The sequence below is a fragment of the Aulostomus chinensis genome, chromosome 18 (genome assembly GCF_037954235.1).
Source record: "Aulostomus chinensis isolate RoL2024-O1b breed Wild chromosome 18, RoL_Achi_v1.0, whole genome shotgun sequence".
Lineage (NCBI taxonomy): Eukaryota > Metazoa > Chordata > Actinopteri > Syngnathiformes > Aulostomidae > Aulostomus > Aulostomus chinensis.
The window spans coordinates 19,402,625-19,417,789 of NC_141337.1; the positions used below are offsets into that span (position 1 = coordinate 19,402,625).

Genomic DNA, 15,165 nt, shown 5'->3' on the forward strand with positions numbered 1-15,165 from the left:
GAATTATATCTAACCATCCTAACACTCATATGTCGGTGCAGGGATAAATATGATTCAGCCCCTCACGATCCTCTCCAAATCAAGTGCAACAACACATTCCTCATGGGGGTCAGTTTTTTCCCTTGTATTCTATTTACAAAAAAACCAAAACTAATTCAGATTTCTGATGAAGAAAGGTTTTCAACAGAGAGGATTTGGTCAATGTCTCAATGGGAGATTAACTGAGAGGGAACCCAGTTTTCTCTCTGTGTGTGCGTGCAAGAGAGGTAGGGAGGAGGAGGAGGGAGAGCGAGAAAGAGAGAAAAAGCTTCCCAGCATGGGGCAGAGGGAGGGGTGAGCTACCCGTGGTAAGGACCAAAATGTCCTTCATATAAACTGGTGACAGAGAGGCGACCGGCAATCCCAGGCAGCGGACAACCAAACCAACACAGAGGGAGCCAGAGAGAGGGTGAGACGTGAGCACCACTCTACAAAGCTGGACGAACACATTGGGGAGAGGAGGACAAAACACCCCCATACTACGACATAGAGACAGAAGCTAATCCAGACGCATCGTATACCCCATCACAAGGTAAACTGAATTTGATTTATAAACAAGTAATGGCAATATTTAATTCTCATAATAAAAACATATGTTTATATTACATGGTTGCACAGCCCCAGAAAAAGCAACACAAAAGTGCTTCAGGGTCAATGGAAAATTAATAGTAAGAAAAAACAACCTAGAAGAATTGGTTATTTGTTTACTTAGGTTTTATAGGCTGCAACGCAACCTTTTTAGACATTTCAGTTATTCTACAGGTTTTTAACATGGTACAAGATAGCTCCATATCTGGCCCAAACTAAATAACCTAAGACATGACATCCTGGACTTTGTCTTTCATAATGTCTTAAAATTAGGCAGATTTAGGGTTTTTGACCCAGCTTGTTGAGTGTGTGTTTACATCCAACTGCACATTTTCAAAAAAGTCAATGAAACATAATCAGATATCATAAAAATGAATATGAAGTGTGTCAAATTCCTCTCTTTGTTCTGCCCTGTTTTATACTTTTGTGGGACCACAATAAAACTGTCCAGGAACCATGACATTGCCACTTCCAGCAAATTCTTGTTATGTAGGCCATACATTGGCTAACAGCTTGTCAGATTACACAAGTACGCATGTCATCCATTTGAGCCCAGTGTCTCAGTCCCACCTAATTAGCCTTAGCCTCTATACTGGGTCACTGCAGGTAGAGCTGTACCCAGCTAAACAGCCTGCTACAGCCAGTCTCACTGTCTCAACATACCTCTATGCTAATATGAATGAAGCTTGTCAAGTTTCTTTTACAACTGTGATTTTTTTTTATTGATGTGCATGAATCTGAAGTCATGTATCAAATTAAGGTTGAAGAAAAACCACTTCAAGTGGTAATAATCATACTCTTATAGCTTGCAGCGTGATAGCTCAGTGTGGTATTGTATATGTGTGCCAGTGTCCAATGGGCTGAACTCTTCCTGCAGACTTGCTGAGATGGACATGCCCCCTGGCTCCCTTCTTTTGATATGTGCTTACTGGGTAGCTGTGCTGATTGGTGAAATCCATTCAGAAGGGATGTGTCTTCAAGATGGCAAGCACAAGACCATGCCCAGTCCAGAGCCACACCTGAGGGAGTGTGTGCTTTATGCTGAGAGTAAGTGAACTTACATGGAGTAGACAGGGAATTTTAAGATTTCTCCTACTTCAATCCCACCTATTCGTAACTGTCAAGAGTCAAGGCTTATAAAAAGATCCCATATTATGTTGGTTTCTTCCATTATAGTTTGGTCTACTAATCAACTTGAATGTATAAATGAACTCCAATAATATCAATAGTGTTTATGTATGTATATATATATCTATATCTATATATCTATATATCTATATCTATATCTATATATATATATATATATATATATATATATATATATATATATATATATATATCTATATATATATATATATATATATATATATATATATATATATATATAAAAACAGAAGGCACAGCACAGATGAACGAAACACAATGAGGGAGTATTGGGGCCACTGGTGGGGAAAAAATTTCAGGTTTGTTCATTATGAACTTCAACTTTTCAAAAGTTGAAATTTAAGAATAAAGTTAAACTTATTCATTGGAGTTTTTTTACATTGTGCAATTTGAGACTAAAGAAATAAAGACAAAATTTGGAGAATAAACTTGATATTTTTCCCCCTATTTTGAAGTTTTTCTCAACGTTTTGTCTTTTTCTCACCGTTTGATTTTTTTCAAAGTGCACAATGGAAGAAAAAAATTCTTCCTCTCATTTTTTCTCTCTTCCCTGGCCTTGATACGCCTTTGTACGATACAGTGAATACAACTAAGCTGAGCTAATGTTATAAGTCAGCTTGCCAGAATGAGTGTCACAAGGTCATGATGCTGTTTTGAAGAATTTTTACAACAATAACATTATATTCATATTTTTTATAAACTTTCATAGTTTGACAATATGTTTCCAGTCATATTTTGAGATTACCATCAGCAAAATAAAAAAGCTTAAACTTAAAATCATTTCACAGTCCACTAGTGGGTGCTCTCTGAAAAAATACTGGTTCAATATTTAAAAAAGGTAAAAACTGTGTTGCGCATTTTTAACAGTGTACCTAAAATAATTGTAACTAAAACAATTTCATGTTGTCCATTGTTCAAAAAAAATGTGCATTTCAATGTCTTTATATGTGGTACCGCCAATAAGTAACTGTGAATTGTAATCACTTAGGGGTGAAGGTTACTGCGTACTGACAGTTGGCTGTTCTTCCCTTGTTGCTGATAGATAGTTGCTGCACAGAGGAGGACATTCAGGACATCTCCCATGTTCCCTCTGTCAGCAATAAGAATGAACCCTGGGACAAGTGTGGGCCTCTCAGCCCCGTGTAAGTACACAAGAGTTTCCCATTTTACCTCAAAGTGACCATTTTGTATAATATACAGATTGAGCACAAATGAAGTGATGCATAGTAACTCTGTTAATTGTTTTAGTTTTATGACTTAAATCTTTTTATTATGGCACTGATTATCAGAGCATTTGGCTGTTGTCAACCAAAAACACACAAAAAATAAAATAAATAACTACACCACTTGCTATTTCCAGGCAGAAACATTGAAACATTTAGCTACTACACACACACACACACACACACACACACACACACACACACACACACACACACACACACACACACACACACACTAAATCAAGACACATTCAAAACATATGGTCGTTCATTAAGACTTCAAAATTTCAGTGACGGAAATTAGTGGATGTTTTGATCAGCACCATCCAGCAACAATACATTTTTGTTTAGTTTTTGCACAATTAGAGTGGCAAGAAACCAAATAGGATGAATACAGCTGTCTTTCTATTCTTCTTGTATGCCTCATTAGTGTCAAATTTCCTATCCAGCCTCTTTGGTCATGACATTCTTCACTTGTTAGTCACCAATGTTTAGCATGTCTAAAAACACACAGTAGAATCAATCAATTTCACATTTTAGCCTTTGATTAAGTCTATTTTGATAATCTGATGACCTGGCCCACTATTTCATAAAAAAAAAAATTGTGCTAAAAAAATTGTGCCCAAGGCCAAATTAATTCCCGACCATAGGTTTAAATTAACAACTATGCTAGCTCACTGAAGTCAGATTTAGATACAGTTACAGTAAAGTTGTCTGAGCAAACCCTAGAAAGGCAAACTAAAGGGATTAGAGTCATTAAATGGCATTAGAATTAATGAGATTAAAAAATTGATTAAAAAAACACTACAACACATCTTTATTGAGTCAAACCTCCCAGGATGGAGAATTTTTTTCAGCATAACCGCTCCTGTGTCTCCCTACAGGTGTGAAGGCTTTCTGAAGCGTGTGTCGTGTTTTTACCGCTGCTCTCCTGATTCTGCACGCTGGCCTCATCCTCATCATCGCTCATACATCCAGGCTGTGCCACTCTGCCACAGCTTCTGCCGTGATTGGTGAGGTTTCTAAGCACATTATAGAGAAAGTCTAAATCCAAACACAATCACAATTTTCCTCATCGCTTTGGCAGTAAAGAGCTAGTGTACATGTGAGTAAAGATGAGAGAAAAGTGGAAAATATTGAGAGGGCTGTACATCATACCTGACACAAAACCCTTTGTCATTAGGGGTCCCAACCCAAGTGGGGTGAACTGAAACTTTATTCTATTAAGTATAAATTTGTGTGTAATGGAGTCCAAACAAGAAGTGCTTTGTAACAGAACGTCTTATTATCTATTAACTTTGGATTTTTAGTCCCTATGCCCCGGTGAACCTTGCCTAAAGTGGGAGAATATCATATATATCTCAGGAACAAAAAGTCTAATCATCACCAAATTTTGGTACATTAGTATACCTCCAAAAAAATGACTCAAAAAAGCAAAGCTACATGGCCAATAAAACTTTTTGGCAAAGCTGCAAAAAACGTGAAACATATTTTTCACAATGTTCTCAGGGTCAATGTCTGATTTGCACAGAATTTAGGAACTTAGGAAATGTAGGATCCACTGACATTCTTGACAAAATGTAATCAAAGGACTTCAGTATCATGAGAACTGTAAAAGTTCTAACCAAAATGCTTCCTGTATATTGCAGTACAGTGTTGTATGTCATCATAACAGCTTATCCAGATAACATTAAAGTTGGTCCAGACTTTGCAGATGAAATACTGAATATCTCTGGTAAATTTTGTACAAATCAGTGGATAGGTGGTGCTCTTGCTCAAAATTGTGCAAAATGAAAAACTTAATTTTCCAAGTCCTTTTACGCTGTTTGTCCATCTTGGACAAAAATTTGGACAAGTAATGTATATATACTACAGTTATACAAGTAGTTCCAAACCCAGCAAGGCATTTAGAGCGCTCAAACTAGCAGGAGAGCACATGCCACTCATCACTATAAATGTGAATAAATCCTGTTATGCATTTTGATTTATTTGGTAGTCTCAGTGTGACAGAATAGTTGGAAGAGGCTGAGAGGAACCAGGATGTACTGTTTAACTGATGCTGAGCCATCCTGCTATAGCCGAGAGATTCTACCCTCTCTTGTCTAAAAGAACCCAGACAGAAAGTAATTGTGACTGCACTTAAAATGTTTCTATAATGTTAAACACTAACAAATACTAACTGAAGCTGAATATTTTGCTAGATAGGATCCAGTTGTGAGTTTTTGAAGTCATTACTTCTATCTTTTTCACTTAATTGTAGCTTTTGGGTGACCAAACTAGAAATATTCTGTTACTAGGTCATTTCTAGGTTGGACTACATAAATTCCTTTTTGATGTACATTTTTATTTTGTCAGTAGTTGTTGCATAATCACAATATTATATTTGAGGGTGGAGGTTTAACATTATTTAGTTATTACAGTAGTACAGTCAGGATTGAGGATGTTTGTTTGTCCTTTTTATTACTATGGACCTACTAAGTTTAGTAAGAGAAGCAGCATGTCTTTACTCTTTTTGGGACTTTTCACCACCACATCTGCGGAACCTGTGAGCCGCCCCATTGTTTACAGCCGGGATCAGCTGTTAGCATGGAGCAACGGAAAGGTACTCCCAAAGAAGCGACCCGGTATTCTGAAGGAATTACGGCGTCGGAGAAGGAGCTGCAGAGCTGGAGCGAAGTACCGTGAGAGGAGGAGACGGTACAAACCGAGCATTCCATCTATTCTCATTGGTAACATAAGCTCTTTACCCAACAAGATGGAAGAGCTGACGGCACTTACCAGACTGCAGTGGGAGTACCAGCAGAGCAGCCTCCTGCTGTTCACTGAGACTTGGCTCACGGACCAAACTTCGTCGTAACTTTGGATGGCTTTCAACTGGTGAGAACGGACCGAAGTGCGAGGGAGAGCGGTAAGAGGAGAGGTGGCGATGGGGGACTGGCGATGTCCGTGAATGAGAGATGGTGTAACCCAGGACACATCACTGTGAAGGAGCAGCGCTGTACCAAAGACACTTAAGCCATACCAACTGGCTCGGTAGTTTTCACGTTATTGTGTTGACTGTTTACATCCCACCCTCAGCCGATGCTACAGCAGCCTGCGAGGACATTCACACCACTGTCTCTCAGCTGCAGACGGCACATCCACAGTCCCTTATCATTATCTCTGGGGATTTCAACCATGCCTCGCTCTCCACCACTCTCCCCAACTTCACCCAGTATAGCCCTGTTCAGACTACACTACTTTTTTTGTTGGCGACATGCCCTGCTATTCACATCACCCGATGCTCAGTCGGGCTGCTGTTCACACTACAAGATTTGTCGGCAGACGGGAGTGTTCAGACTACACGATTTCCCCTGTCAGTAGGCGTGGCCAACTGCTCAGCTGGCCAGGAAACTCTTAACGCAGCGCACACCCCTTTCATTGTAAACATGGACGTGGAGCAGAATGTAGCCCTCCAGGTCGTTTGTGTGCTACTATGTAGCAAAAAAACCAAAAAAACAAAAAAAAGAACGTGATAAAGCAAGTTCGAGACGTTGAAAGGCAGGGGTGCTCACGCCAATGCTCGACCAAGCCTTCTAGATCCTCCTGTGTCCAAGGATATCGCAAACCCTTTGTAGAATCCATGCCTCTCATCATTTTTGTTGTTGTTGTTATTCGCTATGCGCGGCTCCCCCGCTGCCGGAGCTCTTTTTGTCTGGGTTCGCGGTACCTCCCATGTCTGCTTTCATTGGCTGCAGCTCCGTTTACGTCACTGCAACAAGTCCTGGATATCTAGCAGAGCTAGATGTCCACTTTTTGTCATCAAAGTCACATGCGACCTCCCAGTCCATTGTCTTCAAGCTGTTCACACCTTATTACTTTTGTCGCAGTGGTCATTAGTGCCTCACCCCAGTTCGGGGGAGGGAAGTTGCCGACACCTAAAACTGTGTAGTGGGCTTATGTTGACTGCCACACAAGGGACGACAAAACCTTGGACTTGCTGTTTGCCAACACAAAGGAGGCTTACAGCTTATCACCCCTCCCCCCACTTGGCCACTCAGATCACAACCTGGTCATCCTTCACCCCACCTACACCAAAGAGGAAACCCCCCACCAATAAGGTGAAAAGGATGTGGTCTGAGGACTGCAGTGAGGCCCTGAGAGACTGCTTTGAATGCACAGACTGGCAGGAACTCTGCAGGCCCCATGGTGAGAACATTGACGCCCTCACCCACTGTATAACGGACTACATTAATTTCTGCGTGGAGAACACTGTGCTAACGAAGAAGGTGCAGTGTTTCTTCAACTATAAGCCTTGGGTGACCCCGGAGCTGAAGGCCCTGCTGAAAGAGAAGAAGAGGGCTTTCAGATCCGGAAACAAAGAGGAGCTGAGAAGGGTGCAAAAGGATCTTAAACATAAGATCGGGGGGGGGGCAAGGAGAGTTTCAGGAGGAAGATGGAGGAACAACTTCAGCAGAGCAAAGTCCGAATAGTCTGGAGGAACATGAAAAAAATCTCTGGCCACTTTGAGGACAATGGAGGAGCCACAGCTTCTGCTGACCGGGGGTGGGCTAACGACCTGAACCTGTTTTTCAACAGTTTCGACTCTGGGCCACTTAACACCTCCCCCTCCCTACAACCTGAGCCTGAGTCTGGAGAGGGTTCCTGAACTGTGGAAGACTTCCTGCATGGTTCCAGTGCCGAAGATCACTCACCCCAGGGAGCCAAACCACTTCAGATCTGTGTACTCAGTCTGTACACTTCAGACTTCAGATACAGCTATATATATGATACGGCCATCATCGGATGCATATCGGATGGGAACGACCGGGAATACAGGGGTCATTAGGGACTTTGTGGACTGGTGTGAGGTCAATGCCCTGCAGATCAACGCCAGGAAGACGAAGGAGATGGTGAAAGACTTCAGGAGGAAGTCACCCCCTACTACACTGGTGAACATCCAGGGAAAAGATATCATGACACTGGACTCGTACGAGTACCCGGGTGTTCACCTCAATAACAAACTGGACTGGTCCACTAACACTGATGTCCTGTACAAGAGGGGCCAGAGTCGACTCCACCTGTTGAGGAGACTGAGGTCCTTCTCTGCTGAAAACTTTTTATGATTCTGTTGTTGCATCTGCCATCTTCTATGCAGTAGCCTGCTGGGGGTGGTTGATGCACAGACAGAGACAGGAACAGGATCAACAAACTGGTGCGGAGGTCTAGCTCCGTGCTAAGATGTCCTCTTGAGTCTGTGGTTGTGGTGGGTGAGAGGAGGATGTTAGCAAAGCTGACATCCATCATGGACAACCCCTATCACCCTCTGTATGAGACCGTGGGTGCGCTGAGCAGCTCCTTCAGTCAGAGACTGAAACATCCTCGCTGCAGGAAGGAGCGTATTTGCAGGTCATTCATCCCAACAGCAGTGAGACTCTACAACGCTTCATGAAGCTGAGAGTCACTCGGACACTTTTATCTCCTCCGTCACCTCCCCCCACTGTCGTCACTTTACACACACATATTTATTATTTATTTACTTATTTATTCATCTAAATACCTCCAACCCTTCACCCATAGTTGCAAACTATGTATATTTGGTGTCTTGTATGTAGTGTTTTGTACATACGTAACTCTGCATATAATGTTCTTCTCCTCTCTTTGATATATTTAACTTTTCCTTTCTTTCTTTCTGTAATTTGAGCTGTGGCAACGCACAAATTTCCCCGTTGTGGGATCAATTAAATTCTATCTAATCTAATCTAATCTAATCTAGAATTACAGTCGTACAGTCAGTATTGAGGATTAAGCATCATACCCTCTTGTGTAGTACGGCTTAAATGAAAACTCATTAGGAGTGACATATGTTGGGTGATGTTGTTCTAGCACTTCCCAGTTGGCTCAAGGTGGAGGAACATTGAACATGGGATTGGGATTTTTTCTGATTCTGATTCTAAACTGATGAAAAATCAAACACAATCAAACTCAATGGAAATAATTTCCTTGAAAGACACCTCCATTGAAAATTTGGACATAATTAACTTTCAATAATTTATATTATTTCACAAATGTCCATTCCTTCTCCAGGTTTGATGCCTGCAGGATGGACTTGACATGTGCTCGTAATTGGGCTCGAGACCCCAGAGGACAGAATTGCACTGGAACCTGTGTTCAGTATCAGCAGGTAGGCTGTGATTGGGATCATCTGTCACTAACTGTTCATTTTCACTGGGATCCATTTTGGCAGAGCTAACAGGTTGAACATCATGCATTTACCTCAGACTTGGGGTATAAGTGTCATAGAAGATGAGTAACTGAGTTGGTGGTGGAGAGTGGTAAGTGAAGGGTAAAGAGTGCAGCGGCTTAACCTGAAAAGATTTGGCCTTGCTTCAGTTGGCAGAGGCTGAGTGACTGATTTAAAAAGAGGCAGAGTGACTAACTGATTTTTTTCTATTAATGTGAGTGATGGAGTGTGTGTGTTGTCTCATTAATTGTATTCATAACATCCTTAAACTGTCAGCCCACCGTATTTACAAATGTAAATGGCTGATTAAGGGTTAAGACTTGGGTTTAGGGATAGAATAAAGTCAGGCAGTTGCGACAAGGTTAAGGAAAGGTGCTTGAGTGAGAGGCAAAGATGTGTTCCCCTTTGTGTGTTTGTGTTTTTTTGGGTGCTTGTCATGGCCCATTTTTATGTGAGTCTCTACTAACGACAAAAAACAGTGTCTAATGATTTTAAGCAACCTTCAAAACAGTATTTTGAAAGGGTCGTTGATACAAAGATAAGTAGCTGCTTTCAGCTCACTGGTTTTCTATTAAGCCGACAGAGATTGGAGATTTCACAGTGGACCACATCATGATCTGATTTCAAAACACAGTAGTCCAGCTCGTGACTGAGATGTGGTGCAGGGCTTAGCAAAGCTGCAAACACCTGTTCCAGTCATCTCATGAAAATTCCTGTAAAATTTGAATAGATAGGGACCATGCTATAGGGCCATATTTCCAAATGATGCTCAAAAAAAATCCATAGTGTCCTCTCAAAATCCTTCATCAAATGCAAACGATTGTGTCATGATTTCCCTACCCTTGTGAAGACCCACTTCTTCTCTTCCTCTAATTAGCTCAGATACTTAAAATGTGCACTGAATACAACCAATCAAAGGAAAAGTTTGGATGTGGGTGGGTCTTAGGGATTTGCCCTCAGTATTAACAGTTCCCCCTGGGTTGGAGAAAATAAGGCCCTCTCGCACGGAATATACAGTATTGCCCAACTTGTCAAATATTTATAAATGGTGGAAACAATCTCACCCCATGCCCATGGGGAAGGATAAACTGTTAGTGGATGCAATACACTAGCTGAAGATGAGAGGAGAGATGAGAAGATTCCCAACCATCCGCTACAGGGCTTCCAGTACCATGTCTAGTCAAAGGTGGCAGTACTAGCCTAGCCATTAGGGCTACTAGCACAGTGAAGTGTTGATGAATCCACATTTGTGATAAGTCACTCATATTGTTATATATTATGTCATCATATAATAGGCCTCCTTAAGGTTGCTATTTTTGTAGCAGGCTTATAAATAAAGCAAAGCGTAAAATCTTGAGAATGTTGGTTGTCTATGGAGGTAGAGGGGTGGAGGAGGTTGCAATGATCAGGCAGTCCAAGACAAAAAAGTTTCGGAACCACTGCTATAGTGCTATATGTTGCACAAGATAATTATGAGAGCAATTTGTGCTAATTAAATGATCTCAATCATCTTGGCATGTGGTATTAAGCCTCTATAACAGGGAAACCAAAAGTGGGGCCCAGGAGCCAAATTTTGCCCATCAGATGAAAATCCATCCATCCATCCATCTTCTACTGCTTATCCTGTTAAGGGTTGTGGGGGGGGGGGGGGGGGCAGCCTATCCTAGCTGCCTTTGGGTGAGAAGCGGGGTACACCCTGGATGGGCTGCTTGTCCACTGAAGAGCCAACCCATATAGACAACCATTCGATTCGCTCTCAGATCCACACCTATGGTCAATTCAGAGTATCTGATTAACCAAGTCCCCCCTTGTACGTCTTTGGACTGCGAGTGGAAGCCAGAGTACCTGGAGAGAACCCACACAGGCACAGGGAGAACATGCAAACTCCACTCAGAGAGACCCCGTGCTTGAACCCGGAACCTTATTAGTGTGAGATGACAGTGCTAATCACTGCACCACCATGCCGCCCCAAATGAAAATAAGTAAATGAATAAATACTACTGTTACTACTACTACTGCTACTACTATTATAATAATGATAATAATAACAACTAAAGTATTTAAAATGATATAAATTAGTTTGATTAGGCAGTGGAGTGGCAAATCGGCACAAGTAAACTAAGACAACTGGAGAGGCAGCGATAGTGGTACATAGACAACAGCCATTTCAACACAATACGTGTTTGCATTTCGCCAATGGCCTACCATTAAGTTTGAGTTTTGGCCTCCCAGAGGAAACCTTTGGGCAAACCTTCTCTAGGCTTTGAAAATTTCACATGACAAACAAAATGCAAGGGTGTGTGTGTGTGTGTGTGGGGGGGGGGGGGGTGTAGGATAACTGTGAACTTCTCCAAATGTAGGGTAGAGGTACATAAACTGCTGGATTTGGAGAAGTTCACTGCAGTAGAAGTCAATTTACACAGAAACAATCTAATATCTTTAAAGGCACGCACGCGCACACACTCATTCTAACTCTCTCTTCTTGTGTTCACAGGTAAGGTTATTACCCAGCCACAGCCCGATTCATCCCAGTTCAGTTTCTCTCTCGTTTTGATTTTGAGGGACTGAGGCCATATCGGCAATAACTAGTCATGTCTTTGCCAAACACAGGCACAAAACACATGGAGAGTGGCATCTGTGGAACAAAATTAGAGATTGAACGATGTGAGGAAGGGCATCACAGTGATTGTAGTGGTTGGCACTGTCAACTCACATTAAGAGGCTTCTGCTCTGGCAGGCCAGTTTCTGTCATGGGGAATTAGGTTACTAAACCATTTAAAATCATAACTTTTTGTGTTAATATGATATTGCAGTCACCATTTATATGTGTAATGTACTGAATTCACTTTGTCAGCAAATGTTCTTAATGGCAAGGACCAAAATGTTTTTGTGTATTACGAGCATCAGGCTAGCACAAAAAAGCCCACTTCCTCTTTCTCTCCCTCAAACATGGTAAATATATTACAGTTTCTTCATAGAGGACACTATGCGAGTCAGTCTTAATCCCCGAGCAGACAGAAAGATGAAAGGAGAGGACATTTATTGGGTGAGTGCCATGCCTAAACAAAGAAAATGAAAGAGGTGTGTGTGGCATTAGAAAGAAAAGGAAAATGGTGCAATGGAGCTCTGTAGTTGAGCTTGAAAGCTCCCTGAGGGGAAAAAATGAACTATAGGAAGAGGCACAGATGGTGACTTCGCAGCACATCCTTATGACTGATTCAGAGGCCATCATTAGAGAAAAAACATGGGTTTAAACACAAAAAAACAGCAATACAGTGTTACTCAAACTTAACAAAATACCTTTCTTTTACCTTGCTATTTCTACTTCCAGTAAACCTTGAAAGTTTAAACTTCTAAGTAATGTGATATCCCTTCAGTCTGCCTCATCAAAGGGGAGAGGAGCATCATTTTTTTCATGATCAAGGATGTCAGCAGCAATTGTACTTTTTTCCTCAAAGCTTTGGAAAGACTAATTACTTTCATGCCAGATAGCAACACAAAAGATGTTATAAGTGAACTTTCCACTTCCTTTATATCTGTCCATCTACTCTCTGAGGCAGAGTTGTCACTCTAACATATAGAGGGAGCAAAAGACTATTCGATACTGTTTGGAGTTTCAAGGTTTTGCCTCATACTTTGCTTTCAATGCTATTGGAAGCGCAGAAGATGAGCGAAGGAGGCAGATGAATGCAAGATAATAAATATGTATGTAGCCACTTGTGGACATATCCTCAGATATCCTATATATGAAATGTTTAATGTAAATGTGTGGTATTTGTGCATGTAGATATACCAACATGGCCGAGACATCTGCAATAGCTTGTGGGGTGATGCCTTCATGACAGTGGAGGATGAAGCAGAGGATCTGGTAGGGGACGATGGTGGCAGTCACCCTTGCGGCTGCCTGACCCTCAGTCCCTCAGATAAGGATGTGATCGCTGCCCTTAGAGCCCAGCAGGATGACCCGGAGGAACTGGATACCACCAAGACTGGCTTGCCGCAGTACCGGGCTCCCTGCCAGACCAAACTGCCCCCTCGGGCCAGGAGTGGCAGGAGAGGCAACAATGTGCTGCGCAAACGTTCGCTCATAGTGGACGATGGGGAGGGGAGTGGGAGTGGCCTGTAGAAAGAAATAATAAAATACATTTAGAGATAATTACCTAGAGCCTAATAAACCAGATCCATCTCTTGAATTTGATTTGAAGTTCTAACTAACCTTACCATATAATACCAATAATTGCAATTACGTTTTTTTTCCAAAAATTCAGACTTGCAAAGACCACCTTTCCTAACATTCTGATCGTATGCCACATGACTGCACTAACGTTTTATTGTCAAGCTCAATTTGTAAGGCTCAAGACATCATTTGACATTGGGCAAATGGGACTTGCAACATTCTATTTGTGCTTTTGCTTCTTCATTCATCATTAAGCTGAGGATTATTCATGACAGTATGGCTGGTAACACATTGTACCTGCGACATCTTCACTACTCTGCGTCTCTCTTCAATCATCTAGGTGACTTGAGCCTGTGATTTAGTTCACTGATACATAAAGAACTTTCTGTTGTGATGTTTTACTATATCTTCCTGCCATGAGGTAGAGTGTCGTACAGAGTAATTAATGTAACTTAGGGTTTAGACAGAAAGTATCTGGTAAGTCATGACACAGGAGATGTATGTTTCAACCCTGTTACAGTCGTAGGGATGGATTAATGTTCTAAACCTAAAACTGTCTATTAACTCAAGGAAATCTGCAGAAGCAGCACTGATACTGGGGAAGGATGTTCTGGCACCTTCACTGTCGATATACCCTGGATATTGCTTTTATAATTACATGGTTTGCTTCTTTAGAGCGGCACTGTTAAATTTAGTTGTTTTGATAAAAGAGAAACTTCTCTGAAATTGGTGGTTCTGTACTTTTCTTTACACTCTAAATAAAGGAAACTGATTATCATATTGAGCATTTTTTCCAGTCAAACCCATTTTTTTACTCTTGAGTCCATTTGGTCAGGGACTACATCAATGACATTAATGATACAAATCTGATGTGCCTGTGCAAGAAGGAGCATCAATGAAGTTTAACTGAATCAGAGTTAACTTTACATGAAAGTTAACTAATGCATTTAATAATCATTTACTAAGGACGTTCAGGGTAACTTTATGGGATACATTCCCCATTTTAAAGTAAGTTTATTCTTTATCACATAGACCTTACATAGAGGCAGCCTTATTTATTTCATCAAATAGCGAAGTCCCCACTGAGCATCATGCATAAAAAACCTCTGGAAATGGACACAACACAAAGCAAATACATGGCTTGCTTCCTCTGTGTCTGTTTTGCTTGATGATTTCACTGATGCTTAATTCTCTTACACAGTGGAGCTGATGATTTTATTTTATAATCCAGTTCACATTTGATGATGTTTGCAAATTTGAAGAGCTTTTAAGGTCTAAAATAATCATCTTCTATTGCTCCTCTGATATAGAAACTAAAAAAAAAAACGCCTCCACAAGACACAACAGACTGACTCCTTTTACACAATGATCATTTTTATGGGATAAAAAATGTTAAGGGTTTTCTAGGTGGGAGATTTTTCTGTAAACATTGTTCCACCGGCTATCAGCAGCAATACAGACACTTTTGTGGCAAAACTTGCAATGTCTGTAGCACAGACTGCAAACAGGCTCTGATTAAAAAAAACTATTGCGGCAATTGCAATAGATTCTGCGCTAATACACTTTGTTACGAATAGTATAGAAAATTAAGATGACGCCTGAGGGTCAAAAAGATGGTCAGCAATTGTCATATCAATAAAAAATGTCCTAGATGTAAAAGGACTTACTACATATCCATCAAAGATCCTAAAAGCATCATCAGGCTCTGTGGGATTTGTAAACAACCTAAAACAACACTGCCACCCGAGAAC

General features: G+C 41.1%; 1 protein-coding gene across 1 annotated transcript; it reads left to right on the forward strand.

The window, feature by feature from the left end:
* The first annotated feature begins 321 nt into the window (after nucleotides 1–321).
* Nucleotides 322–14,194, forward strand: rtbdn (retbindin). Its single transcript, XM_086185049.1, has 6 exons — nucleotides 322–571; nucleotides 1,505–1,674; nucleotides 2,834–2,933; nucleotides 3,899–4,027; nucleotides 9,081–9,177; nucleotides 13,025–14,194. Exons 2-6 carry the CDS (start codon nucleotides 1,515–1,517, stop codon nucleotides 13,361–13,363), a joined length of 825 nt encoding a protein of 274 aa, XP_086041175.1. The 5' UTR covers nucleotides 322–571; nucleotides 1,505–1,514; the 3' UTR covers nucleotides 13,364–14,194.
* The last annotated feature ends 971 nt before the right edge of the window (nucleotides 14,195–15,165 follow it).

Bases quoted from the DNA above. Each gene is read 5' to 3' on its own strand.
- rtbdn (XM_086185049.1), top strand. From the start codon at position 1,515: ATGGACATGCCCCCTGGCTCCCTTCTTTTGATATGTGCTTACTGGGTA. The intron at 2,934-3,898 runs GTAAGTACACAA...GTCTCCCTACAG, and splicing joins TGTGGGCCTCTCAGCCCCGT to GTGTGAAGGCTTTCTGAAGC. The intron at 9,178-13,024 runs GTAGGCTGTGAT...TTGTGCATGTAG, and splicing joins CCTGTGTTCAGTATCAGCAG to ATATACCAACATGGCCGAGA.